The sequence below is a fragment of the Camelus dromedarius genome, chromosome 4 (genome assembly GCF_036321535.1).
Source record: "Camelus dromedarius isolate mCamDro1 chromosome 4, mCamDro1.pat, whole genome shotgun sequence".
Lineage (NCBI taxonomy): Eukaryota > Metazoa > Chordata > Mammalia > Artiodactyla > Camelidae > Camelus > Camelus dromedarius.
The window spans coordinates 71555420-71582943 of NC_087439.1; the positions used below are offsets into that span (position 1 = coordinate 71555420).

The 27524-nt window shown below is 38.3% G+C and overlaps 2 protein-coding genes across 12 annotated transcripts in view; one reads left to right on the top strand and one right to left on the bottom strand.

Moving 5' to 3' along the window:
- Positions 1 to 11288, top strand: part of ORC2 (origin recognition complex subunit 2) — a 37373-nt gene extending 26085 nt beyond the window's left edge. The window contains exons 12-18 of the mRNA XM_010991966.3: positions 149 to 281; positions 1009 to 1105; positions 3050 to 3196; positions 3790 to 3961; positions 6602 to 6663; positions 7348 to 7466; positions 9487 to 11288. Of these exons, the coding sequence (XP_010990268.1) occupies positions 149 to 281; positions 1009 to 1105; positions 3050 to 3196; positions 3790 to 3961; positions 6602 to 6663; positions 7348 to 7466; positions 9487 to 9573 (817 nt within the window). The 3' untranslated portion in view covers positions 9574 to 11288. The remainder of the gene's footprint in view (positions 1 to 148; positions 282 to 1008; positions 1106 to 3049; positions 3197 to 3789; positions 3962 to 6601; positions 6664 to 7347; positions 7467 to 9486) is intronic.
- Positions 11289 to 11540: 252 nt separating this feature from the next.
- NIF3L1 (NGG1 interacting factor 3 like 1) overlaps positions 11541 to 27524 on the bottom strand; it is a 32047-nt gene continuing 16063 nt past the window's right edge. For 6 of the 11 annotated variants that reach the window (XM_010991963.3, XM_031452031.2, XM_064485115.1 and 3 more), the window contains 6 exons: positions 26133 to 26584; positions 25082 to 25244; positions 22974 to 23100; positions 21157 to 21295; positions 19436 to 19519; positions 11541 to 14987 (listed from right to left, as the gene is read on the bottom strand). In XM_010991963.3, coding sequence (XP_010990265.1) covers positions 14803 to 14987; positions 19436 to 19519; positions 21157 to 21295; positions 22974 to 23100; positions 25082 to 25244; positions 26133 to 26559 — 1125 coding nt within the window. In that variant the 5' untranslated portion in view covers positions 26560 to 26584 and the 3' untranslated portion in view covers positions 11541 to 14802. The other 5 variants (XM_031452026.2, XM_031452029.2, XM_010991962.3 and 2 more) reach the window with 2 other exon arrangements.

The window sequence follows — 27524 nt, forward strand, 5'->3', positions numbered from 1 at the left end:
ATAAGCTGGGAATCAGTATAGTTAGCCATTCCCATTCTTCCTGTATTTTTTATAAGCTCAAATTAAGGAAACTGATTGATTATAAAATTCGTAGTAAGAAGTACTGAACTTTAATTAATTTAATAAGAAAGTGTTATCTTTCTTACAGCCTGGGGTTCAACATTGTGCTTTACGGTTTGGGTTCTAAGAGAAATTTACTAGAAAGATTTCGCACCACCATGCTGCAAGATTGCCTTCATGTTGTCATCAATGGCTTCTTTCCTGGAATCAGTGTGAAATCAGTAAGTTTTAAAAATGTTAAAAGAAACAACATCATATCCACTGCCAACCCACACCCCCCATGTTAATGACGATGCTGTTTCACATTCTGGAGTGTCCGATTTTTGTTTTTAGCCTTCACAACAGGAGGACTGCATAGTGCTTAAGATCATGTGTTTGGACTAAGAGGGTTCTAACTTTGAATCCCCATCCTTGGATTTCCTTTTTGGTGACTGATAATGTATTAAATCTTAGGGAAATGTTAACTTTGTTTATAACACCGAATATCAACAGTACTTCTCTGAAAGACAGAATTATGGGGCACTTCAATTTTATTATACTTTTTTGTCACTTTCATACTCTAAAAATAATAAAAATATAAGTAATAGTTTATAGTTGTTTTTAAAAATGTCCTTAATGTTTGTGTCCTCTTTCATCTGATAAATCTACAGTGTTTAGTATTTCTCATGTTGTAGGGGGGTGGGGTGGTTTGTTTGTTTTTACTACCTGCTTGTATTATTTTTACATCTTTGCTATTTCTTCCATTTCCTTTTAGCCATAACTTAAGCAAAAATGTGAATTAGATATATTTAAGTACCAGTTGAATTTTTGAAGTGATTTTTTAGACTTTTGGTGGGAAATCCAAATTCATTTTTAATTTATAAGGAAAGAATTGGTCTGCTAGTTGTATTCATCCTACATGACAGAGTAAGTTATAATTGATAAACCTCTTGCGTTTTTATGGCATAGATCCTGAATTCTATAACAGAAGAAGTCCTCGATCATATGGGTACTTTCCGCAGTGTACTGGATCAGCTAGACTGGATAATAAACAAATTTAAAGAAGGTAACATGAAATAGATGCTCTGGTCTTAGGGTGTAGCTAAGCATACACTTCTACTTATTTGTGTACTAGTATACACAAAAATGAGGATTATTTTAATAATGGCACTTCTCTCAGTGCTGATTTAGATTTAGATTTCTTTAAAATACTTTGTCCATTTTCTGTGAGCTTCACTTACCTAACAGGGAAGAATTTCTCCCACTACCTTGAATTTAGCCAAAAGCCTCTTATTTCAGAATAATTTTCAAGTTTTCTTTGGCCGCTGTGAAGTGCCTCCAGTTAATTGGTACATCTTTGTCTGATATTTTTATATTGTTTAATATGTTTATAAAGCATACTTACATCTTTATCCTGAGTAAATATCAATGCATTTGAATAATTTCATTTCTAAAATCTGTGGAATGAGGAAACACATTTGTTATTCTTTTGGTGTGAATGTTTTGTTTATATGCGTATTTCAGAAAATTAGAAATAAAATTAATTAGGTTCTAACAGTTGGCATTTAGTCATTGCTTAAGAATTAAATGGGGGAGGAGGATATACCTCAAGTGGTAGAGCGCATGCTTAGCATACACAAGGTCCTAGGTGCAATCCCCGGTACCTCCTCTAAAAATAAGTAAGTAAAACCTAATTACCTCCCCCTACTAATAAATGGAGTAATTGGTTATGCTTAATGATTTGATGGATAATTTCAATATTGTTTATATGCTTATTAAAATAGGTGCCTGGGTCCTTTTATATATTTATATACATATTATATGTTATAATAAATATATATATTTATATAAAATATATCTATAATTAGATGTTATGTTTTTACATAGTTATATAAATGTTATATAATTATGAATTATATAAACTAATTTTTATATTACATACATAATAATTGTATATGTGTGTTTATGTATAATTTAAATTAAAAAAGTGACTGTAGTCACTTCTAGAATTTAAGGAACCTTGGACTTTCAAAATGTGTCATCTCAGAATCTTCATCACTATATTGTTCCTCTTTTCCCTCTATCCCCAATGGAAGAGAAATTTACTTATTCTTTCTAAAAGTCTCATCTTCCATTATAAATGCCAATGTCCCATTTCTTACCAACTCCTGAGGGACTTAGCAATGGTTTTAAAACATGTACAGAACTTTTTCCATCTTAAGAAAAAAATCTGCTTGATTCTGTTGCCCTTTCACACTATTTTATTTCCCTGTTTCAGTACAATTTGAGGGTTTTTGAAGACGAGTCTTGCCTTGTACTTTTTACTGATTTGTTTCTTAATTTCTTGCTTCTGTGCTACCTGAACTGTATGCTCAGAGAGGACCTGTAATTTCCTTCTTACTGAACACATTGACCTTGGCTCATCTTTTGTTTATATTGATCGCTCCAGTATTTGTTGGTGTTGACATCTCTGTCATGCAAATTCTTCCGTCATTGACTTTTGTGATATTCTGCCTCTCTGACCCTACTGATGGATGCCTTGAGCAATATCCTAAGCCCCTCCTCTCTTTTTCTGTCTCTTGACTTTTCTGATAATCAGGGTTTACTATATTCTCAATGACTAATGAGAACTTTTTTGGGGAGCATGTCCCCACTCCACTCCCACCTTGCAATTCAATATGTGCAAATTCACTTTCAGTTCAATATCTGTCTTGCCTGATTAAAACTGCTTTCTTCATGGTCTGATTCAGGTGCTAACCATTCCACTTAAGTCTCTAACCACTCCAGTCCTTAGTAATTTCCAGAGAATTTCTTTTTTTCAAAGACTGTAATAATGTCTTGCCTATCTTATGAGTGACTGACATATCTTCCCCAATAAATTGCATACCCCCAAGCAATAGTTTATTTTGCCCTGTACTACTTTGCTGTGTTCTAATACAGAGGCATTGCATGTGGTAAGGACTTCACAAGTACTCGCTGAAAATAATAATTGAATTCTCTTTCCTTTCAGATTCTTCTTTAGAACTCTTCCTTCTTATCCACAATTTGGATAGCCAAATGCTGAGAGGAGACAAAAGCCAGCAAATTATTGGACAGTTGTCATCTTTACGTAACATATACCTTATAGCATCTATTGATCACCTCAATGCTCCTCTCAGTAAGTTGAAGTGTTACTATTTTTTCCTTCTTGAGATACCAGTCTTACAAAATTCACTTTCTCAATGTTGTAAGTCGCAAGATTTTTGTTTTGCAGTACAGTTTTCCTTTGTTGCCTGTTTAAAGACATGGTTGCCAAAAATATGTGTCCTCAATCTGATTTAGAATGTAATTCTTAGAAATAAAAATTTAGATACTAAAGGGTGTGTTTTATAGCTAAAGTTTCATGAAGGAGACCCAACCGTTATTTTGGTTTCCTTCTACTCTTCTCTGTGGTATTGCAAAATTTATTTTATGCATTTAATTCAGGGACTTTGTGATAATTGTATAAAACAAAATGTTACAAGAATGCCTTGGCAGTGCTAATATATTCTGACTTGTATTTAATATACAAATAAAGATTTAGATGTCGATTGACAATGAAATTAGATTGTGATTTGGATGGGGAAATGGCAGAAATGAAAAATTTTCAGGATTCACTTTTTATTTAACGCTTTCTCGTTCTTTCCTAGAGTGGAATCTAATAACATGACAACATGAAAATAATTAGTAATTCTTGTTTTTTGGTTTTTTTTTTTTGCTTGTGTGCTGTAGTGTGGGATCATGCAAAGCAGAGTCTTTATAACTGGCTCTGGTATGAAACTACTACATATAGTCCTTATACTGAAGAAACCTCCTATGAAAATTCTCTTCTGGTAAAACAATCTGGATCACTACCACTTAGTTCTCTAACTCATGTCTTACGAAGCCTTACCCCTAACGCAAGGTAAGATTGAAAACTATGGTTTCTTTTAAAAAGCTCTATACATTTTAAGATACACACTACGAGGTTTTAATGGCAATGGTAAAATCCTTACTTAGTTTGCACAATTAAGAGAAATAGTAGTAATAATAGTTGCCAGTACTGGGTTATGCATTAGGTAGTCTACCAATTAGCCTGATAATTAGGCAGAGTATCAAATTTTTTTTCTTTAATAGATTTTTATATTTCTGAACAAAAGCATCTCAGCCATCATAGAGAAAGAAGCAGGATTTGAGATTTTAATTCTTAAATTTGATAGTCCTTTTTTTTTTTTTTTTTTTTTTTTTTTTGAAAAGGAACCTTTCTCTTAATTGAAGTGTAGTTGATTTACAATATTGTATTGGTTTCAGGTGTCCAACACAGTAATTCAGTACTTCATTTAAAGTTGTCAGAAAATACTGGCTATATTCCCTATGCTGTGTAACATACCCTTGTAGCTTATCTAATTTTATTTGTTGAAGTAGCTGATTTACAATGTTGTGTTAGTTTCTGGTGCACAGCAAAGTGATAGTTATCTATATGTATGTATTTTTCATACTTTTCCTTTTTGGTTTATTACAAGATATTAAATATCATTCCCTGTGCTATACAGTATATACAGTAGTTTGCATCTGCTAATAACAGACTCCTAATTTATCCCCCCATAGTTGTTTAATTACATAATGAACATTATGATTCGAACACAGGGCCCTTATGTGAAATAGTTCATTTGATCCGCACAGTCACTCTAAGGTAGATAGTAAAGGGCACAGAGATTTTGATCCAGATCTGCTTGGCCCCAAAGCTCAAGCTTTTCAATATCTTTGTATAATGTCTGCAGTGAAGCCCTTCAGCAGCCTAAGAAAGAGGCATGTCTGAATTAATAAAAGCTAAGGAGAAAGTTGAATATAGTGTAAGCCAGCAAGAGATAAGCTGCGCAATTAACCTGTTGAAAAGGCTTTTAGTAGCTTCACAGGAGGCTACAGAGAAACGTACAGGGAGGTCCTGAGCACTCCTTCCCCAGCCAGCGCGCTGCCAGCATCACACCACAGAGCAGTGGGAAAGCCGACACACTGATACTGGCACAAGCCATGGAGCCTGTTCAGATTTCACCTTTGATATGTACACTCGTTTGTGCATGTGTGTGTGCGTGAGTTTTGTCACGTGTGTGGCCTTATATAACTGCTACCACAATCAAGATACTCAACTATATCATCATTAAGACTTCCTCATGTTAACCCTCGAATGGTAATTTTAATGAATTTTGTTACTCTGTAAAGCTGTTTTTGTATACTTGAAGATTATCATTGCATTAATGCATTAATATTGAAATATGCATTAAATGGGTAAGTAAAATTTTTGATGGCACTGGAAAGAGAAGAAGCATTCATCCAATTTTAGACTTAATTACAAATGGACTGTTGCAAGTGGCTACACATAAAGCTGGGCATCCATGCAGTGCAAGTATTCACAGCACTAAATATGACACTGACTGCTCTAATGCAAATATGTTTTAGTTTGGCATACCTGAATAGCTGTGTGCTAGCCTCCAGTCCTTTTTATAAAAAATTTAAACTATTTTGAAATTATGGGTCATCCTGTATACTCCAATATCATTTATCTTTACTTGGTATGAATGTGATTGATCAAAAACCTTCACCAAAATTTAGCTGTGTAGTCAGTGGTAGTACTTGATTATAAAGTGGTCATATGGATGATCAAAAATATGCTTGTAGAAATTATCTTCTGGACTATCATAAAAGTGAAAGTGCAAAGGTTTAAAATTTTCACCACACTCAAGGACTCCTGGGAAACTTAGTTTGTGTAGCACTGCTTCCAATCCCATAATTCTACCTGGTGTACTCTCCTACAGAAGCAGTTTAAAATATGAAAGAATATTTATGTACAGTTTTATTAATTAAAATTGGAAGTAATGTGGACATCCAAAACCAGTAGGGAAGTGGTAAATCTGTGGTATGATGGATGAGCAGCCATTAAAAATAGTTTAGGAAGAATTTTTAAAGACATGGGAAATCAGTAAGTGAAAAAGTGAGGTATAAAATGGTAGTATCATATATAAATGCCTGAATTTATATTTTCACCATTTCATTCCATAAAGATTTGAGAAGGGAGCCATACGCAAATGTGATCTCCACATCAGTGCTAGCAGCTGTTACCTTGGTTTTTATTACTTATTCCAGGTTTTCTGTAGTGAACTTGTAGTCTAAAAAGAAAATAGTTGAGCCTTGAACAACACGGGGGTCAATCTGTGTGTAACTTTCACAGTTAGCCCGGCATGGCCACGGCTACTCTACATCCGCAGAGCCGGCTAACTACAGGCCATGTCGTGCTGAAGTACTTACTGTTGAAAAAAATCTGCATATACCCACATAGTTCAAACCTGTGATGTTCACGGGTCAATGGTACTCCTAGATTTTCCGTAAAAGGAAATAAAGCTTCTCCTTTTTAGGTAGACCAGGATATGACGTTCCTTGGAGAAAGGAACAGAAGGTAATACAGACAGACCAAATGTTTCACTTTCTCTTTGTGTATTTTACTGTTAGCTGTTATCTTTTGATGTTAACATTCTGGCTTTGAATTCCTGTTTGTCTGTTTTTTCCTTAGGGGGATTTTCAGGCTACTAATAAAGTACCAGCTGGATAACCAGGATAACCCTTCTTACATTGGTATCCAATATTTATGATATTAAATTGTGTGACTTTTGTTTTATCCCATAAATTCCTTTTTCTAGAATCTACTAATAGCACTGCAGTTTTTCCCAGCAGTGAATAAATGGTTTGCTCTGGGATCAGTGTGTCTGTCATATCGCAGACTTTCAAGTAGCCCTTATAGGTACACTGCGGAACAGGCTGATTGTCAATACGAATTGAAAGACAAACCCAGCTTATTTTTTTTTATTTCCTTTGCTAACTATGGATGTTGTGTCTACCAATTACACATATTTCATATGCTGGGCATCGTAGATTTTCATCCCCTTCGGTAAAAATAACGTTAATTTAAACACATTTTAATAATCATTCAGCTCTCATTTGACTTACTAGTTCCCTCTTTAAAAGTCAACTTTATTCATGTTTAAACTGCCCACAGGATTATGTTATACTTGATAGTTGACTGCTTTGAACTAATCAATTCTCTTTAAAAAATGTAAGCCACAGTATATATAACACCTAAATATTTGTAGTTTTGCTTCTTCCAGAGGTAGTTATTTCAGTACTGACTGCTTTGACATACTTTGGTAACAGTACGTTGTTTTTTGGGGGTTTTTTTCCTGCTCTTCAGTATGGGTATCCATAAATGGGGTCACATCTTAAATACTGACTTACGTTCACATTTCCTTTCAAATTCTCCAGGACTTTCTTTTCAAGACTTTTACCAGCAGTGTCGGGAGGCATTTCTTGTCAATAGTGATCTGACACTTCGGGCCCAGCTCACTGAATTTAGGGACCACAAGCTTATAAGAACAAAGAAGGTGAGACTTTGCTGCTATAACACTGTATGCGAGGAATAGCATATCTCATTTACTCAAGGACAAGTATGTCTGATCATGAAAGTGAGGTTCTGTGATGGGTCACAAGGATCCATTTAAGCAGATGGACCATTTGAGTTGTGTAGGAAGAGATAAGGTAGAAGTACTCTGCTTCAGAGCAGAGCAGAAGACTTAAGACTTCTAGTCCAGAGTAGTAGGCCATTAGAAATGAGTCAAATAATTCTATTCCCTTCTCCCTCTCTTCCTTCTGCCCCATTCATTAATGCAGTCTGTATTCATGGGACACTAACTTTACATCAGATACTGCACTAAGCATCAAGATACAGTAGTAAACAAAATCCTAACTTATTTCCTCACAAAGCTTAAAGCCTAATGGAGGAAATGGACATTTCTCAAATAATCACACACACGTAAAATTTTAACTGTGGTAAGTCCTGTGATCAGAAGGGACATGGTTCTGAAAGAGCCATTACAGTAGGTGGATGTGACCTAGTTATGGATATCAAGAGACCATGAGCTGAGACCTAAAGGAAGACTAGGAGACAACTAGTCAGAGAGGGAAGGGAAGAGCATTCCTGGCAGAAACAGCACGTAGAGGCCCCAGGACAAAATGAAGGCCAGTGGGGCACAAATGAGGCTGTAAAGATGGTGATGTAAGAGCTAGATCATGCATGACTTTTAGGCCAAGGAAAGGGCTTTAATTTTTATTCTAAAATAACAGGAAGTCATTAAAAACTTGTTCTGACTCTGGTATGGAGAGTGGTATGGGGCAGGGTGAGATGGGGATTGCCAAAAGTCGATGCACAGAGACCAGCTAGGAAGGTGTTAGTAATCTGGGTGACTAGGGTAAAGAGAGAAAAGTGGCTGGATTCAGGATACACTTAGGAGGCAAAATTGACAAGAACTGATGATAGATTGGATGTGAGAGCAAAGGGAAAGTGTCAGGAGTGATTCCTGGTTTCTGGCTTGCATCACCAGAACGATGGAAGGATCACTGGATGGGAAACTAGAAGAGCAGCATTATAGGGGAGACACATCATGAGTTCATGATCTTAGTGCATTTGGACTTACTTTATTTTGGGGTTCTTCTGAGATTTCCAAGTGGAGATGTCAGATAGGCATTTGGATTCCTGGGGTAAGAAACCAGAGGAAAGATCTGGGCTAGAGATACAAGATTATGATTCCTACATATTCAGATTATAACTGAAACCAGGCATCGATGGGACTACCTAGAGAGAGGACATACAGTGAGATTAGAGGGCCAAGAACTAACCCTAGAAGTGTGGCATTTCACGGCCAAGGAGAAGGCAAGCCTGCAGGGGTGAAAGAGCCCGAGAGCCAAGGAAAACAAGATATCACAGACAGCAAGAGAAGCATGTTTTAAGAAAGAAAGGTCAGCAGTGTCAGATGCTGCTGAAAGGCCAAAAAGACAGACTGAAGATACCGAATTGAACTTAGGAATACGAAATTCCTTGGCAGTCTAAGCAGAAGCTCTCAGTGACATGATCATAGTGGCAGTAGCTCTGTTGGCCTGGGTCGAGTGAAAAGTGAGGAAATGAAGACCAGCATTTATAGACAGCTCTTCTGGAAAGGTGCCATGGTTATACGATAGTTGGAGAGGAAGCAGCAGTCTAGTGAGGGTAATTTTAAAATGAAAAATACCTGAACCCACAGCCACTGGGAAGGATCCAACGGAAAGGGGAATAAAAGCACAGAGAATTCAGTGGTATAAGGTTCTAGAAAGAAAAGGAAGGCGGGGGGGAAAAAATCCTCACCTACTCATCCTCCAGTCTTCTTTTCCACTATGAAGTGGTTTAAGTATGAACTCAATGTATTTAAATATATATATATGTATGCCTGTGTGCCCTTGGGCCTTAATTTTTATACTTTTATATTTATATAAAATATTAAAGAAATCAAATCCATTTTGTTTAACCTAAAGTAGGATTCAAATATATCTCTTTAAAATGACTAAAATCCAGGGTATTCTTACATCTTTTAGGGAACTGATGGAGTGGAATATTTATTAATTCCTGTTGACAATGGAACACTGACTGATTTCCTGGAAATGGAAGAGGAGGAGTTTTGAAGCTCTTGAATCTTCTGTGGGAGGGTTTTTGTACCCCAGCTGCCAATCCTCTAGTCTGAAGTGTTGTGTTTACATTCAACATTAGACTCTTTTTCCAATGTATAAGATTTAAAGTTGGGAGGGGGGAATGTCATCAGTTAGAACCTTGATTAGCCTGGCTGGTGTGCCATCTCTAGTACTATGCAGCGGTCCTCAAGTTGGAGAAAATGTGCCTTTCGTTCATTACCTCTCTGGAGACTTCTTGTCGGAATGAACAGGGTGTGCTCAGGGACTATTTGGAACTGGATGTTTCTGAATTCTTTTATACCAGAGATGATATTATTCCTAGTTTTTTGAGGGCCTTTTAGCACTCCTGGAGCTGACTGCAAGTGTGCTTGTTCCAGAGTGTGGAAGTACAAAGACATTGATTGGCATCACATAAATCTACTTTATTTACTATTCCTTGTGTCAGAACTGATGAGTATAATAGAGAAAGAAGGTCATCTCTTACTGTTTTTGAAATGGCTTAACAAAAAAGGTGTGAGACTGGGGCCAAGTAGGTGATCCAGCTTTCTCCTCTTGGATTTAGGCTACATACTGGTAGAGGAAGAGGGAGCAGGACACTATTCGGTTGGGAAAGTGGGAAAAACATAACAAATATACAAGGTGTTTACCCACCCCGGAAAGCACAGAACAACAACATACCGCGCTACTCAGGACAGTTAAGGTCTGTGCCATCACCTTCATGATACAAGTGAGAAGCCAGGCTAGAGAAACACAATCCTGAATTACACGTTAGTCATTTTCTTCTAAGACAACAGAAGATACAGATTTGTTCCTGTATATCAGCATATTTTTCTTCTTGAATAACATGCAGGTGAGTAGTAGCATATTAATTTAAATTAATCTTGATTTCTCTGTCAAGTAGACCTAAAATTCACTGTTAAGACATTTCAGTTTTCTTCTTAAAGTGATGATTTCAAGCCTCCTTAAATACTCACACAAGCCTTTTTTCTTAGGAAGGAAAAAAAGGCAAACCTTGGCTCCTGTAGTCAGATGACAGTCTTCACATACTCCATACTCGTATTTCATACTTGGAAATGAAATTCTTTAAAATATCACTGTAATACACTGCATCAGCATTTTTCACTCATTTCTTATCTTGTAAACCCCTTTCATGAAAGTATTTCCCAAAATGCTCTAATTTAATATTTCTTTGTCATATAATGAAATAATTTTGTTAAATCCACATATTAAGGGGTTTAGTCTTAAATATAATTACTAATCAAAATACTTAAACAAATTTGTACTTGAATATGATTCTAATTGTTTTTAATTGTACCAAAGGATATTCAATGAAAAATCAGTTTCCTTACCATTCCCAAATCCAGTCCACTAGGCAGCACTGACAGCAGTTTAAGCATTCTTCCAGATGCACATCTAAGGGTATCTGTCTCTGTATCTCATTTGAAGAACACAAATGGTAGCATATGACACTTGCTGGTTTGCACCTTGTTGTTGTGTTTTTGTTTTTGTTTTTTTTTTTGCTTAATATATCTAGTTTATAATAACTTAGTGTAAAAAGTATATAAAATCTTTAATGACCTAATGTGCAAACTTTGCATTTGCCCTTAAATATCAACTGGTTTATTTTTATAATTTTTGTGTCTATACTGTTTGCAAGCAGTATGTGTGAACAGTCTTTATTATCAATAAAGAAACCAATTTGGATAGAATCACTTATTTTTCATTTATGCTACTGGTTTTTGCTTTGTTTTGTTTTGTTTTACTAAAAATATCTTGAAGTGCTTCAAAAATTTCACAACTGCATCTTACAGTTCTGATGATGATCTTGGCAGAATTATATGTTCTTCATTAACTTGTGTCAAGGTCAGTGTTGCTTAAGCTCTATCAGTTTGACTGCTCAGGCTCTAAACTTCTGCTGTTGTTTGATTCTGGCAAGATGGAACAGACCTGAAACCTTGAAAAATTTTTCTGGATACTTTTAATAAAATGGCCAAAAAAAGAAATAGGGGATGTAGGACAGACAGTTGCACTCTACAGACTTGGCACAATACTGAACTCCTTATGCAGGAAGGGCCACACCAGCTCTTGTGAAACTCCAGAAACTGGACTTTCTTAAACATCATGTTTGTTGTTTTAATACATGAACATTTCATTCATCTAAAAGATCAGTAAGTTTGAGGGACAGTTAATAGATTCTACTTAAAAAATTACTAACAAAACTCTAGAAGTCTACCACTGACCCCTGAACAGCATGTGTTTGAACTGTGTGGGTCCACTGATAGGAAGATTTTTTTCAATAGTAAATACTACAGTACTATATGATCCACGGTTGGTTCAATCCATGGGTATATAAAGACAAACCAAGCCTACGAAGGGCCAACTAAGTTAGACTTAGATTTCTGACTGTGCGGAGGGTCAACACCCCAACCCCTGTGTTGTTCAAGAGTCAGCTGTACTACCTGCCCCCTCTAGCTAATTCACACCTGGAGCCAGTAGCATTATTCTGAATGTATTTTCCTGCATTCTAGGAGATGCGGCAACTCTTCCAGCTTAGTCCTGAGTAGCTGCCAGAGATGACAGTGAGTCATGAGAGTCTGCCTCATCATAGGTTGTGTCCCTTCTAAAAAACAAGGGATGAACACTGTCATGTAAATGACTTTCTCAGGCTTTCTGTAATTACTTGATTTCTCACTCATGAGAGTCTTCCACATTTAAATTTTTTAAATTGTTGCTTAATGATTTAAATTCATGTTTGTTGAGCACTTACTAGGCAGAAAGGTCTGTGCTAGACAGCTGAGAGGATACAAAGATGTAATGTGAAATATCCAGCTGAGATTTTAATAGCATTAAAATTACAGTATCTTTATTGTGTTGAATAAAGTAAATTTGAAATAACTAATGCTATGGAAAATATAACTTTAAGTGTGCGTATAACTAAGCTCATTACCAGATTTTTACAATTTTGGCATATATCCCTTTGGCTGTAAGTCTTCCAGAGTTCTCAGGTCACCACCTTTACTTCTGCCACCCAAAGTGTGGTCCTCAAAATGGCAGCATCAGGAGCTCCTGGGAGTCTTAAGAAAAGCTTGGGCCCTACTACTGCATCTGAATCAATCTGCATTTAACTCAGTCTCCACATGTTCTTGTGCACATTAAAGTCTGACAACCACTAAGCAATCAACACGTTAAAATTAACAGTTCAGAAAATCTGATAGCTGAAAGTGAAGAATAATCTTGAGTGACACTTCATTTTTAAAAAATTGTAAAGGATGTGTTTGAGGGTGTTTTTAATTATCTAGAAATGCTAACATGCCAATAAAGAAACTTTAAAAATATATTACAGTAATAATGTCATTCTTAAAACTATGTGGCAGTAAGTGTGTCCAATCATAAACAAATTGTTTGATCCCCTAACCCCTTCTAAAACTCTACCAAAGGAATTCATCTACAACCTTCAACTCCTCATTGCCGTCAGCAGTCACAGTTACAGATGAAATCACATCACACTTAAAAGTGTCCTATAAAGAAAAAAGGGTTTGAGAGCCATTGGCCTCAGGCTATTTCTTCATCATCAGTTCTGTTCATACCTTTCCTGCCTCCTGATTTCCACTGTCAGGTAATGAATTAATTACTTGGGCTTTTTCAATTTACTGTGCTGTTTCTCTATTTAATGCATTTATTTGTTCCAGCTGTCCCTCTTGACTTTATTCTACCCCTTTTTCCCAGAAGACCTTCCCTATAAACCCTCTGCATACCTTTGTCGTAGTTACTTAAGAGTTTATTGAAATCGTCACAAATTTCTGTCCTGCCCTCTCCACATCTCTAAGGGCCCAGCACACAGAAAGCAAACAATGAGTAAGTAAAGAAATACCATTAAGATAGTCTCTCAAAGCTGCTATCTCATTTACTCTGCTTCGACAAAGGTGACCATCTCTCACTGAAGCTTTCTCCTTCTTGGCTTCTGACACTTAGCTGTCCTCTTCCCACCTTTCTTGGCGGCTCCTCCAACTCTGAGGGGCATTTCATAAGGCTCACTCCTACTGGTTATTTCTACGGTGAATCGGTATTATAGGCAAACTACCAAGAAGAATTTATAAGTTAGTTTCCCAAATCCTCCAGGAGATAAAAGATTGGTAGGAAAAGGGCCTTACAAAAGAAATACAAAATTCTATGCTTTCTCATCTTAGTATTGTAAAAGATTTGCTGTTGTCATTATCACAGTAATATGCTCAGTAGAGAAATCAGAAATAAGTATAAAAGCATTAAAAAGAAAAATCTCGCATACCACCCAGAGAAAATTACAGTTAAATGGATTTTTTTCCCCTTTAGGATTTCTCCCATACCTCTTGTAACAATTCCATCATAAATGTATTTGAAAGATACACGAGGGTTAGCACACAGGCTCTGGAGCCAGACTGCCTGAATTTGGGCCCTGACTCCTTCTCTTCCCAGCCATGTAGCTGGCCTTGGGTAACTGATTTAACCCGTGAAATGGAAATAATACCTACGTGCTTGTTTATGAAGGACTGAAAGTGTTCATGAAGCACCTAGTAGAGTGCCTGGCACAGAATTAACACTGTATAGTAATCTTGAACCAGTATTATTTTGAGAGCTAACAATCTTTATAATAATTTATAACCATCTTCATAATAAAATTACAGGTGAGTAAACCCAAAATGCAATAAAGCAATAGTTATATGAATAATTATTACGTATATTAAAAAAACGCATCCTGATAAATCTTATTATGATTCTGAAACTTAGGTGGGAGATTAGTGATCTAGGAACAGGAACATACAAGACTATCTGGAGGCTACTACCTAGAAGTAGGTGCTCTAATCCCAAGGTTTTAAAGTATATTTTTAAAAAGAGATCTAGAATGACACAGCTCAGCTACAATTCAGTAAAGATGGTTACTTGAGCTACTTCCCAAAAATGTTAAGTAAACAGACTTTAGTCCATCATTCCTAGATTTTATAATGAATATATATTATACAATATATTCTGTTTTTTATAAGTATTTGTTCTTTAATGGTAGTTACGTTATAGATTTTACCTTATGAGCTATAGTACATTCAGTGAAGCAGATAAGAAACCAGAAATAATAATGTACCTTCTAAGACACTCTTCCAGAAGAATACCAACCCCACTGACTCATGTTATCTATTCAAGTTGGGAGCCAATCAATTTGTAGACTGTATCATCCTGTTGTTCCTATATACATTATACCACATGAAGAGGGTCCCTGTCTGTTTCTGACAGGATAATATTAATCTTATTCTCCAAGTGAGCACCCAGCATATCTTGAAGATCAGAAAGAAAGCCTCTCTCAGTGTTGCTATGTTCACAGAGGATGACACTTATTCCTTGGGAAGCAGCATCCAGAACATCATGATGGGACATCTCACCTGCCAACAAAGGAAAGAGCAAATACTTAAATATTATACAGAGGTCCGTGGAATGCTGAACCATAACACTAGAAATATCAAACTTATATTTTATAAGAGGCAAATGTAATATAGCAGAACTTTACATATAAATCTAGAAAGTTATGTGCATGTTTCTTACACGTCCTCCAATTTAAAAAGAGATGGAGACCATCCCACTGAGAATACCAAATTCCTTCTTGGTGGATCCAAGGCAAGAATCCAAACTCACATATCCAATAGTATCTAATACTGCCACAACTAGGCCTGTAAGAACACCCACTCAGTGTTTCCACAATGAAAATTAACAACTGCTAAGTAAAATGGAGCTTTCAGAAAGTTTCTTATGTAAGTATTAAATTAAAAATACCTTAAGAAAATCGTAGGTTTACTTCCCAAACACTCCTTTATGCTTTGTGAGTACCAAAATTTTCAGCATCAATCCTAATCTAATTCATAAAGATGAAATGAGCTGAAGGTTATTTTCTAAATTAAAAACAAGGTGTTTTCCTTTGACTTAGGCAAACCTGCTAGAAATTCTGAAGTTACTGGTGGATGAGGATCTCATCTTTTACGAAAAGATTTTGGGAAAACTCAAGTGTTTTGAATTTTAAAGAACACCATTTGCAAATCTGGTGACTTCTAATTTAAGAGAAAAAATACACTGTACACAGTTTGGCTTGTTCATAAAAAGCATAATTTTGAAATATACTTAAGGACATAAAGGCATAAAAAACAAGGGAAAAAAAGGTTCTTAAGGAAAAAAAGTCCCCCTACCCCAATCTTCAATTCCCCACACTCCCCCCACCCCAATGTGTCATTTCATTATAAGGAATAGTGTTTAGTCAAGCACTTTTTAAGACATCTTCATCTAAGTAATGGTAGAGGTAAAGTGAAAGGAGAAAAAGACACTATGGTGGCCCAGTGAGAAGTCATGCTCTAGGAAAGACAATCTGGCTGCCTGGACTGTTATAAATGCACTGGCTGGAGAAGGCATCAGAGTGGGGAAATCCATAAAGAGTAAAATAATAGGTGAAGACAAAGGAAAGAAAAGCCTGGCTCAGGATGGCAGATACGGAAAAGAAAAAGCAAGTGAGACTGTTTATACCTGCAAGGAGCAAGCTCCCCATCTGCTGGTCTGTCTAGGGTATTGCCCTTAAGGACCTAACTGTCAAGCTCAAAGGAAGGGTGATGAAATCAGCAGAGGCCTGCCTTTGATCTTTTGGCTGGGGCTTCCCATGCCTGAAGGTATATTCAAAGTGATGCCTTACAGATCATAGACATCTAAAGTTAGCCAGATAAAAAGATATTTTCTATTTCCCCAAGTAACCAGAAAGGGAGGACATTTTAACGTTCTGGAACTGTGTATACTTATCTTCTGCACATACTGTTTTATAACAACAACAACAAAAAAAAACCCCTAATTTTAAAAAAGTCATTATTTATGAGGAAACAATCAGACACTCCAAACTGAAAGATACACAACAAAGCAAATGACCTATGCTCTTCAAAAATGTCAACGCTCTGAAGACAAATTTGAGAACTATTTCAGATACGTTGTGTAATCATGGATTGGATATCAATTAGAAAAAAGAAATGCTATAAATCTTGGTCAATCAGAAAAATTTGAATATAGACTGTATATTAAATAAGTTATTGTAACAATATTAAATTCCTGCATTTGATCATTATAACATGATTATATAAGAGAATGTCCTTATTCCTAGGAGATATAATGCTGAGGTATTTAGGGGTCATGTCTACAATTTCTTACAAGTTTGGGAGTAAACAGATAAATATATATAGATACACAAATGTATACACACATATATATTACATTACATAGAGAGAGAGCATACAAATGGAGCAAAACATAACCCTTAGTAATCTAGATGAAGAGCATACAGGAGTTCACTATACTACTGCAACTTTTCTATGGTTCTAAAAGTCCTTCAAAGTAAAATGTTACAATTAATTTTAAAATGGTCACACCGCATTGTAAGATGTCAAACTGCCTATACACTGAAAACTTACTTCACTCTGGTATAAATGTGAGGGCTTATAAAAATCTCACATATTGAGAAGGACAGAAAAGAAAGCAGATAATGGTCACATACATTTTTAACTGGTTCAAAGCAATTACATCAGGCTTGTTTAGATGCTGCACCTTTATACTTGGGGGTGTGACAATGTTTCAAGTGCAGCAGCCTTTGTAAGAGGGTGTGCTAGATAATAAGGCATGGGTGTGGGTGGCAGGAGAGGCTGAGTGATGGAGAGGCTCAGATGTAGCCAAAGGAATGGGCAGAGGGTTAAAACCCTTGAGTCTAGTTCTAGAAGTGGGAAAAGGAATCTTAAACCCTTGTCTCCTAACCCTCAGAAGGCGCAGAGGTGGAAATGCGGCTGGCAGCAGCAAGTGTACAAAGTGTTTGTACAAAGTACAGAATTCCTTTGGAGGAATGATGGGCCAATTAGGTGTTACCTGCAAGGACAGAGTGGAAAGCCTGGGAGCCAAACAACTGCTCTCCAACAGAAATGCATATTGAAGGTTAAGGACAAAGAGACAGGAATCAGGAGAGAAAGGCATGACCATCAGGGGCAGGAGCCGGACATGGTCAAGAAAAAGCTTCTCAGAGGAGCTATCTTTGAGCTTATCACTAGAAGTACAAGAAAGGAACAAAGAAAAGGCATCCTAGCCAGGGAAGACTGCATGAGCTAAGGCTGCATGAAAGAGGATGACACGTTCAGACTTCACCAGGACAGATAAATCAACAAAGGGTTTTTAGCCAGGATAGTATTATACGCCACCATATTTGTACTTTTGAAAGTTAATTTTGGGGGAGTGTGTGGAAGACTAAGACGAGAGGCTTGATGAAATATTTCAGGTAGATGATGCCTAGATGGAGATAACGGAAAAGTTCTACAAGGATTTGGGGCCGAGCAGTCAGACCAGCCACTGAGAGGAGTGCTTCCTGGGGGCAGGCTCTGCACATCATGGGGAGACAGACGCTGCGGCCTGGGAGCCCTGGGCCCTGGCAGCCGAAGGAGAGCAGGAGGAAGAGGCAGGACCCAGACCCACAGTGGGCAGTGTTCGAACAGCCAGGCTGTGGAGGAGATGGGGCTGTGTGAGGAATCAAGCCCTTGGCACGGGACTGAGGATATTGGGGCTCAAAGACAACGTTGCTGTGGGGATCTGGGCTCCAGATGGGACTTAGGGAATGGGGGCAGATGTGAGTTTGGCACCCAAGGGAAAGCGGGCTGAGAGGGACCATATTTTGAGGACCCGTGCTTCTAAGAGGGTTGAAAGGAACGGGGCATGAAGACATGGGCTCCTGAGAGAGCGGAGCGGTGAGGACTTAGGCTCCTAAGAGGCAGAAGCAGGACAGTGAAAACCCAGGCTTTGAAGAGCTCAGAAACAGGGCAGCGAAGGCTTAGGTTCCTGGGAGGCAGGAGCAGTAAGAGAACACCTGGGTTTGGGAAGGAACAGGAGCGGGCGGTGAATACCTGCTTCTGTGTGGACAGGATGGGGGCTTAGAGACGCCGAAGTACCTGAAGGACCAGGGCTGTGAGGACCTGTGCTCCTAAAAGCGGAGAGTGTAAGGGGCCGTGGCTGTGAGGAGATCAGCCTCCAGGGAAAGGGAGAGAGTCTGGAAAAGATATAAGGATCCATTTCTTTCATATTCTCTGAACTGAGAGTGGTAAAGGATGTATTCAGGAAAGACGACTCCTTCACGCTGCCTACTTGGCTTTTGGTAGGTTTCTTGCGTCAGATACAATCTCAGAAGCCCACTTGCAAGCATCTTCACTTTCTGCTTCATTCTGGGGAAGCACTGGTATGAAGCTGAAGCAGTTTGAACTCAGTTACACACTTGCTAAGTGCTTTCAATACCATTCCACGCAACTCTGACTAAACACAGATCTCTGCATCTCAAATAAGAGAATGTCAGAGATGGAAAATCTGGGTTCTTTTAAACTCATATTTTATGTGAAGGGAGGCTAAAGTCCAAAGAGGCAAAAAAAAAATTTTTGGAGCCAGAACTCATATAAACTGATGATCGTCTTTAGGACTGAGTAAGAGGAAATATTTTCTACCTAAGGCAACAAGGTGAAAAGTGTCCCATTAACTTACATATGAAATCTGAGAGAAGTCATGTTTAGGAAGAAGACAGGTTAAATAAATGCTGAACAGCAGTGTTTTAGAGAACCTAATTCTGAGACTGTTACTTTTTCCCTCCTCAAAGAATATGGTATGGTATGTCCCCAATTTTGGCATAGTTTCTGTTGAGTTCAGGTTCAAAGAACATCATTTAGATTCATCTGCATGCCAGGTGCTGTCCTAAAATGTGCTATTTTATAACTTGTAAAAATATAAATCAAGGTAGGGAAGGGATGCACAAGGAAAGGGTAGAAAACAGATGCAAAGGCTGTCCTACCTGTGAGATAAAGGTCGGCCTCGGCCCCCTGCAGCACACTGCTCCCAGAACCCGCGCACAGGGCCACGACTTTGACTGGGGACTCTTCAAGATAAAGGAGACAAGAGAACAATACTTTACAATTCCCCTTCATTTTAGTATCATAATTTGTACTGAGAATCCTAAACGTAGTGCAGATTTCACTCCTGATGTTATCACCAGTGTATGAATTTTGCTTACTAAATTAAAAAATATATATGTCTTTATATAGGTGAACAGACGATTCCTCGGTGTTGCAGAGTTAGCCCAAGGCAGGGTTATCATTCCTTTGGAACGTACACTGCTGCACAAGCCCACATAAGGCAACTCTGAACAGTGTTCATCACTAACCCTAGGCTTTAGGCTTCATCACAATGCTGCTCAGAAAGCAGCCTCACGTGGGTCTCCAGGCAGCAGTGAGAGGTGGGCAGGTACCACCTCTGCTGCCCGGTGAGGAAGCTGAGGAACTGAAAGGGCTAGTCAGTGGATACTATGAGTGCATTTGCCACATTTTTTTAGTGGCATATTTATCCTAAAAGAGTATCCTCTGAAGAGTGGAATACAGAAACTTTCAAGCCAGAATCCAACAAGTGTTTAGCACTTAGGTTTCTAGAATGGACGCTTCATTAGGGGTATTTCAAAAGAGGGGCTTTGGAGCTGCTCAGAAATCAAAGCCTGTCTCCACCATCCATCTTCTTTGGAAACGAACTCTCATGAGTTGTTTGATCCAACTGTGGACTTTGGATAAGTTACTTATCTCTCTGAACCTCAATTTTTTCACCTGTACAACAGGAATAATAATACCTACCGTGCAGCTAACAACAGCTAGCACCTATTGTCCTTAACCTGCGGCAGTCACTGTGCCTTGTCACATGAACTACACCACCTCCTCAGTGAGTCAGGTTTTATTATTACTGCAGTTTTTACAGCTAAGGCTACTTAGGACACAGAGGGGTTGAATAACCCGTCAGAGTCACACAGCAGACAGGACAAATCTGAACCCCAGGTGTTCAGACTCCACACTCATAACACCTGCGCCCTGCTCACCACCTTTGTAGCGGGAACTCACACACGCAGGACACTTGGTACGGTGCTAGGCTCACAGCAAGGGTCCAACAAATGTCCTGTTCCTGTTGTTCCCCAAAGTACTGGGAAGAGTCAGAAGGAAAGACTGGCTACAAGACTCAGAAAAGTGCAGTGGATCGTTTCACTTGGCAGCACCTCACTGTGACATATCACCAGCACTGTAAAACTTGAGATTTGCGTGGTAATTGGAGCAGCCACAATTTCCAGCTCTCTTCCTGTACTGTGGTAAGGCTCTCTTCATGTCCTCACTAGGCTGTGCTGAGCAATAGGACTGATAATAGACAATGAGTTGAACAGAACATGTGTCATTTCCAGGCTAGAATGTTTAACTGACAGTTAGACCCTCCCTCTGCAACAATGACCAGTTAACAATGAGCAGACTTCCCCTGCTGACTTGAGATGAATGTGGAGTGTGACTGAGAAATAAATCTTGTCTAGACCAATGAGATATATACCACAGCATAACCTAGCCCAGCCTCATCGATAAAGTAAACCAGTCGTCTTCTGTGAGCTGCTAACCAGTCTACTATCACTTATATTGATATAACCAAGAGTTTGAATTTTTGCCCCACATTATCAGTAGGTACATACTGGACAAATAAAGGGGACATATTTACCTAAGGTCCTCCCTACTCCAAGAGCAAGGCGAACATGAGACAGTTTTAGGTGCCTTTTAATTCGCTCAATCATAGTTGCCAAGGAGACAGACTCATCCAGTGTGCATAACCGTCCCATTCCAGTATGTAGAAGCAGAGGCTGAAGAGAAACAGAGGTTAGAAAAACTGTCCATCATCAGTCCTAGAAAAGTCCTAGAAAACAAGCCTACAGAAATGCTGAGATCAATAAAACAAGCATACCATGAACTTACTATAGCCAGCTCCAGGTTACAGTTTGGGGATGCAAACCTGGCAAAAATATTCTGGCTTCTAGGAGCTCACAGTCTCCTGGGAAGACAGATGTTTAAAAATCATAATAAAAGGTGCTTAAATACAAGATAAGTGCTGTCTTTTATGGGAGCATAAAGGAATGACAAAATAAGTGAGTTGAAACTTGGTGGGTACTTGGAGCAAGTGGAGTCTAACAAGGACTTGGATCTCGAAGACAGACCAGAAAAAAGTTAAAAAAGGAGTGTGAGTCAAGTGCAGTGTGGCAGGTTAGGGATAGGGTGAGATCTGGAAAGGCATTCTAAGCAGAGAACGCGCAGAAAGGTGCCAAGGTGTGAGAGAGCACACTGAGGGCAGATGCAAAAGCAGACAGAAGACCTGGTGTGCAGAGCAAGGGATGGGGATGGAGAAGAGGCTGGAGACAGAGGTCATGACCTGTGAATTTTTGCCCCAGCTAAAAAGCCTGGATTGTCCCTTGTAGGTACCCACTTAGGAGATTATTCACATCCCAAGTGAGGGAAGATGAGAGCTTCAACTACTGTGGTTGCAGACAGAGAAGAGAAATATTGTTTAGATTTAGGGACAAAATCAGCAGGTCTTGGACTTATGGGGGCAAGAGAGAGTTGGGCAAACCTGTAAAATAAGGTAGATGATGATGATGTCACCAATAGAAGAGAAAAAAGAAAAGTCGTATTTAAAGTAGTGGTACAGTTAATATTTGTATATATTGGATTTTAAATACTTGTGCGATTAGTAAGTGGAAAATGTCCAGAAAGTGGCCAGAAATATGGCTTCTTTTTTAATTTTTTATCTTAAGAAAGCATTCCGAGCCAGAACGTGAAGACACAGGAAACATCAAACAAATGGCTGTCAAGTTAAAGGAGTGAATAAAATGGTCCAGGCCAAGGGTATAAGAGGCTGAACTTATAACTGAGTCTCTAATCCTGAAGAAGTAGTGCTATGGTCTGGGAGTTTCTGTCCCCCCCAAACTCATATGCTGAAATCGTAACCCGCAAAGGTGATGGTATGAGGTGTAGCTTTTGGGAGATACTTAAGTCATGAGGCTGGAACCCACATAAATGGGATTAGTGCTTTAAAAAAGAGGCTCCAGAAAGATCCCTAGTCCCCTCTACCATTTGGGGACAAGAGAGAAGGTGTCATTTTGAACTATGAAGTAGGCTCTCCCCAGACACCAGTCCAAAGCTGCCAGAGCCGCGATCTCGGACTTCCCAGCCTCCAGAACTGTGAGGAATATCTCTGTAATTTATAAGCCATTCACCCTGTTACAGCAATCCAGACGTGTTCTAAGCCATCCACTCCGTTGCTACAGCAATCCAAACGTGTTATAGCAGCTCAAATGGACTAAGACAAGTACCAACATTTTTCTATTCCTGACATGTCTCCCTTTTTCAATATACTTCTCAGGGTATAATACGCCCTCATCACCACTTTGTGCTTCTTTAGGTAATAGTTAACAGTCTGTTTATCTAATGATTTACATATGAACTTGTCAAACAAAAATGCACAGTAATATAAGACATTTTTATTACCTTCTCCAGTGAGAGAATTTCAGTCTTCTGATAAAACTCTCTGTTCTGGGAAAGAAAAGCCACCACCTGCATCAAAGCCTGCTGACTACAATTCAGACTGAGTCGTGTTTGTTCTTCATCATCAGTCCTACAAAAAAAGTCACTTGCTGGCTTAGGATAATCATAAACAATATATTTAAAACAATCCACAGTTTACAACATCCTGTAATAGATGAGATTTATATGGAGCTTAGATTTCATTCCAAACCAAGCTATTTTCTAGAATAGTGTTTCTCAAACTTGAGCATGCATCAAAACCACCTTGTGGCCTTATTAAAACACGGACTGCTAGGCCCTAGCCTCAGAGTTTCTGATTTAGTAGGTCCTCACTGGGGCTGAGAATTTACCTTTCAAAGAAATTCCAGGTGATGCTGATGATGCTGGACCAGGGACCTCACTTTGAAACCCCTGTTACAGAACTGCTCTTAGTCCTAGCAGTGCATCAGAAATCTCCTGCTAGTTTCTTAAAATAACAGCTGCTGGACCCTTCTACTGATCCAGTGACATCTATGAATGGGGCTGGGACAAACTGAAAAAAATTTTTAAAGCCCTAGAGAAGTTAATTTTCAAACATCATTGAATACAAGAATCTCCTGGACAGATTCTCAGGCAAACCCCTCCTAATTACATAGACCTAGGATGAAAACAAAAAATTTGCATTTTTCATAATGATTCTAGGGGTCCGTGAATCACCTTCTGAGAAGCAATATCCCAAAGCCTCTCCAAAAAGAAGGCATCAAGAAAGTTGTGTATTTAACCATAAACTTTAAATATGATCACAGAATTCTAGAACTAAAAGACACATTAAAAGATAATCTAGAAGTATAGTTTCAACATTGGAATCATCTGCGGAGCTTTGAAAAAACAAGGGAAAAGCAGTGCCTGGGCCCCAACCTAATGGTAAAACCCAGATACTATCTGTAATGTGGAGAAACTGGAGTTAAACTAAATATGCATCCGTTCTTTAAAAAGTCCATCAGTTAGGAAGAGGAATGCTTCAAGAAACTACTGTACATCTATAATAAGAAACACTACACAGCAGCTAGAGAGAGATAATTACACGGAAAAATTTCTATGACTTAAGTTAAAAAAGGCAAATACAGCACAGCATTTAATTAAGAAAGCAATGAATAAAGCAAAACTATTCACGTCTTCATTTCCCTGTACGTGCTTGGAAAGGTACCCACTTCTCTGAAAACAGGAAAAGGTGAGTTGAAGATACCCGGGACTGAGTAGAGGCGACAAGGAAGACCCGTTGTCATTTGAATTTTTCATGCTTTATTGGTGTAATTTTCTTTTTATTTCAGTATTTACACAGTATTTTAGGATGGTTAAAAAACATCTATGACTGGAATCTAATTTTCCTTGAGATTCTTGAAATTCCCCAGTAGTATTAGAGGACATTTAAAATGATTTTACTGTAAGATATCCACATTTAAAAACTACTCATTAAAGAGTCACTTTTTGGTGTAGCCTGATATAAATCTCCGTTTTATTAAAAAGTCACTTTCTTTGTTTTTAAACAGTTATTAAGTCCTAGCTTTGTTTAACTTGTCTTTTATGAAGCTTCAGCAGACATTAGGATAAATTAGCCTAAAAGAAAATCTCCTAGGAGGCAACATTTTGGTATCTCAACCTTAATTAAAGAAATGATTGAGCTTGTAAGAGGCACTTTAATGTATTTTTCCCTTTCAAGTGTTTGGGAATCATCATTTGCTGGGAACAGATAAAAGTAAACCTATGTCATCAGTATATCACTAGGGTTTATCCATATACCCTAAGGGAAAAATAACTGCCTTTCAACATCGCCAGGATTAGATATACTGTAAGATGTGAAGTATAGCTCCTCCCACATAGAAAATAGTCAATTAGTGTTACTTATCATTTTTACTGTTTTGAAAAGGTCTCACATTTTTCTTCTTCAAGAACCCATATGCAAATAAGTATACTGCTTTGTAAACCCACCAAGGGAAAATAATTTGTTGCAAACTAAAATAACAAGGCTATGGAATTTATAAAGAAGATCCTCACAAATGAACAAACATGAAAAAGAGGAAAGCACATTGTACCTCGCAGAAAAAGAAGTGACAGAAACACCTGCAATTCCTTTCACTGCAGAAATGACTCTGTCCAGGTCCTGGGTGTGTGTAACATTGAGTTCTACTCTGTGTGTTCCCTCCGTGGGGTAGTCAGGAGCTTTGGAAGGATGGATGGGCCTGGAGGTACAAACTCCTAGAAGAAAAATTGTCAGGAGCTGGAGTTTTTGTGGAGTTTTTTTTTTAAATTAAAAAGATAAACGATTATGGGCAAAACTTCTAAGAAATGAGTATTTTTCAAAAGACTCATTTTCAGATGCTTATATAATACACACACATATACATATCCCTAACATAGACATCCAATAGCTCCCATAATTTAGGATTTACTACAGACATACAAAATCAAATTTATTTTCAGAATTATTTTCCAGAAGACTCTTAAATGTCACAAAAACTTGGACAAGAAAGACTGACTCATGAAATTTTTTTTTCTGACTCATGAATTTTTAAAGGACATATAGAATTGTGACTGCTCACTAAATTTACTCATGTAAACCATGATTCAAACTGCAAATGCTCATTATCTGCTTGACCACATTAATCCAGATTATATCATCATAAAAGCTTCAGCCCCAAATGAGTAAACTAAAAAGACTTCCTAAAAATAAAACTAAAACACACTTGTTAAATTCCCTCACTGTGGTCATAAGTAAGCATTCAATTAAAACTGTCTATTTGACTGACATGTGAATTAAATTCTAAAGAGGCCTGAGCCTTTAATTTAAGCAGCATTTCTGGACTGCCCAAGTGCTAGGCACTGTGCCACATGAGTGAGGAATCACAAAACTCAGTCAAAAATGAAGATTTCCTATGCTCTCCTTATTCATTAACGATAAAAATTTCATTTTTCAAATGCAATTTAATTGCCAGAGTTCTGCAAGATTATTTTTAAATATATCATATAAAAATAGAATAATGGTCCCTACCCCTAAAGCAGTTAAAACACATTGGAAAGACATTCTAAAATGCCAAAGCATTGGTAGGAAAAATACTAAACACGAAAGAACAAGAAGCTTCTCACCAAGCCCTTTAGCTAACCAGTTGTTGACTCCCTGGGGAGCAGCGTCATAGGCCGTGTGAGGAGAGTAGATTGCAACTCTGTTCTCCAGAGCCTGGATCACCAGGCGCTCCTTCCAGCTTTTCCAGGTAATGCGTTTCATGGGTCGGAAAATAGGCGGATGGTAAGAGAGGATGAGATCAGCCTTCTTTTGCAGCGCCTCCTCCATCACTTCCACTGTCAAGTCATTGGTCAGGAAGAGTGTGTTTACAGTGTGTGGTGGGCTTGGTTCCACCAGTAATCCAACATTGTCCCAACTCTCAGCAAATGAGAGGGATGCAAAGTCATTCAAGGATGAAAGGAGAGCTTTCAAATCCATGAAGGAACGGGAAGAACTGCAGATCAGGGAACGGACTGTCGTGGGGACCAGGCGGACACGAGATGACAACATACAGAAATCAGGTAAAACTGAGTATCTGAAGTGAAAACACAGAAAATGGAACACATGTACACTTAAAACTCAGACCTCTGAGGCAGCAAAGCACATGAGCAAAAGAGCTGCAGCCACACATACCTGGGTTTAAACACTGCCTACACATGGTATCATAGGTAAGTCATTTAACCTCTCCAAGCTTGTTTTCTCATTTACAAAGTAGAGATACTAAAATTTACCTCACAGGCCACCCAAAAGGAGTAAATGGATTAGTATGTTTCAGTCTCCTCGCACAAGCCTGGTACATAATACACACTTACGCCCATCCCCTCCTCCCTGGCCCACACGCAACCTTGCTATTGTTCTCCCCAAACTTGCTTCAACCACCTCCTCCCTTCTCTACTTCTTTAAGTATTACCCTTTTTTCTAATTTCCCTTCGACTTCCTAAATAAAGTTTTTCTTGACAAACCTGTCTTTTCAGTGTCTCCCACTCCCTGCCCCACACCTGCTTCTGTCCTAGTTATTCTTATAATGTTATATTCCTGTTTGTCTGTCTCCTCCAGGACGCTAAAGCTACTGGAGAACAGTAACTCTTTTCTGTATCTCAGTATCATCATCACAGGCCAGCACTAAATGCTCACTGCACAAATTGACACATTCTCCATTCCCCCATGAGAGCAGAATGTGGAGTTAAGGGTGGTATATCTTGACATTAAAAAGTGCTTTATCAAAAACAGTAAACATACTATAGATCAGCAGCCAGAATCATGGGATGCATAAGTGGGTCACTCTAGGAATGGGCAGGGTCCAGGCAGTAAAGGGCAGCAGCTGCTGCCCCTGAATCAACGCCTGCCACACAAAGGGCTGGCTCACGAGGTGGGGGAGGTTAAGTTGCAGGGTATTCTGCCCACACAGTCTGTCAGCCTTCTAGACAGCTATATCCAAAACAAAAGACAACACTGTCAACTCCATTCTTAAATTT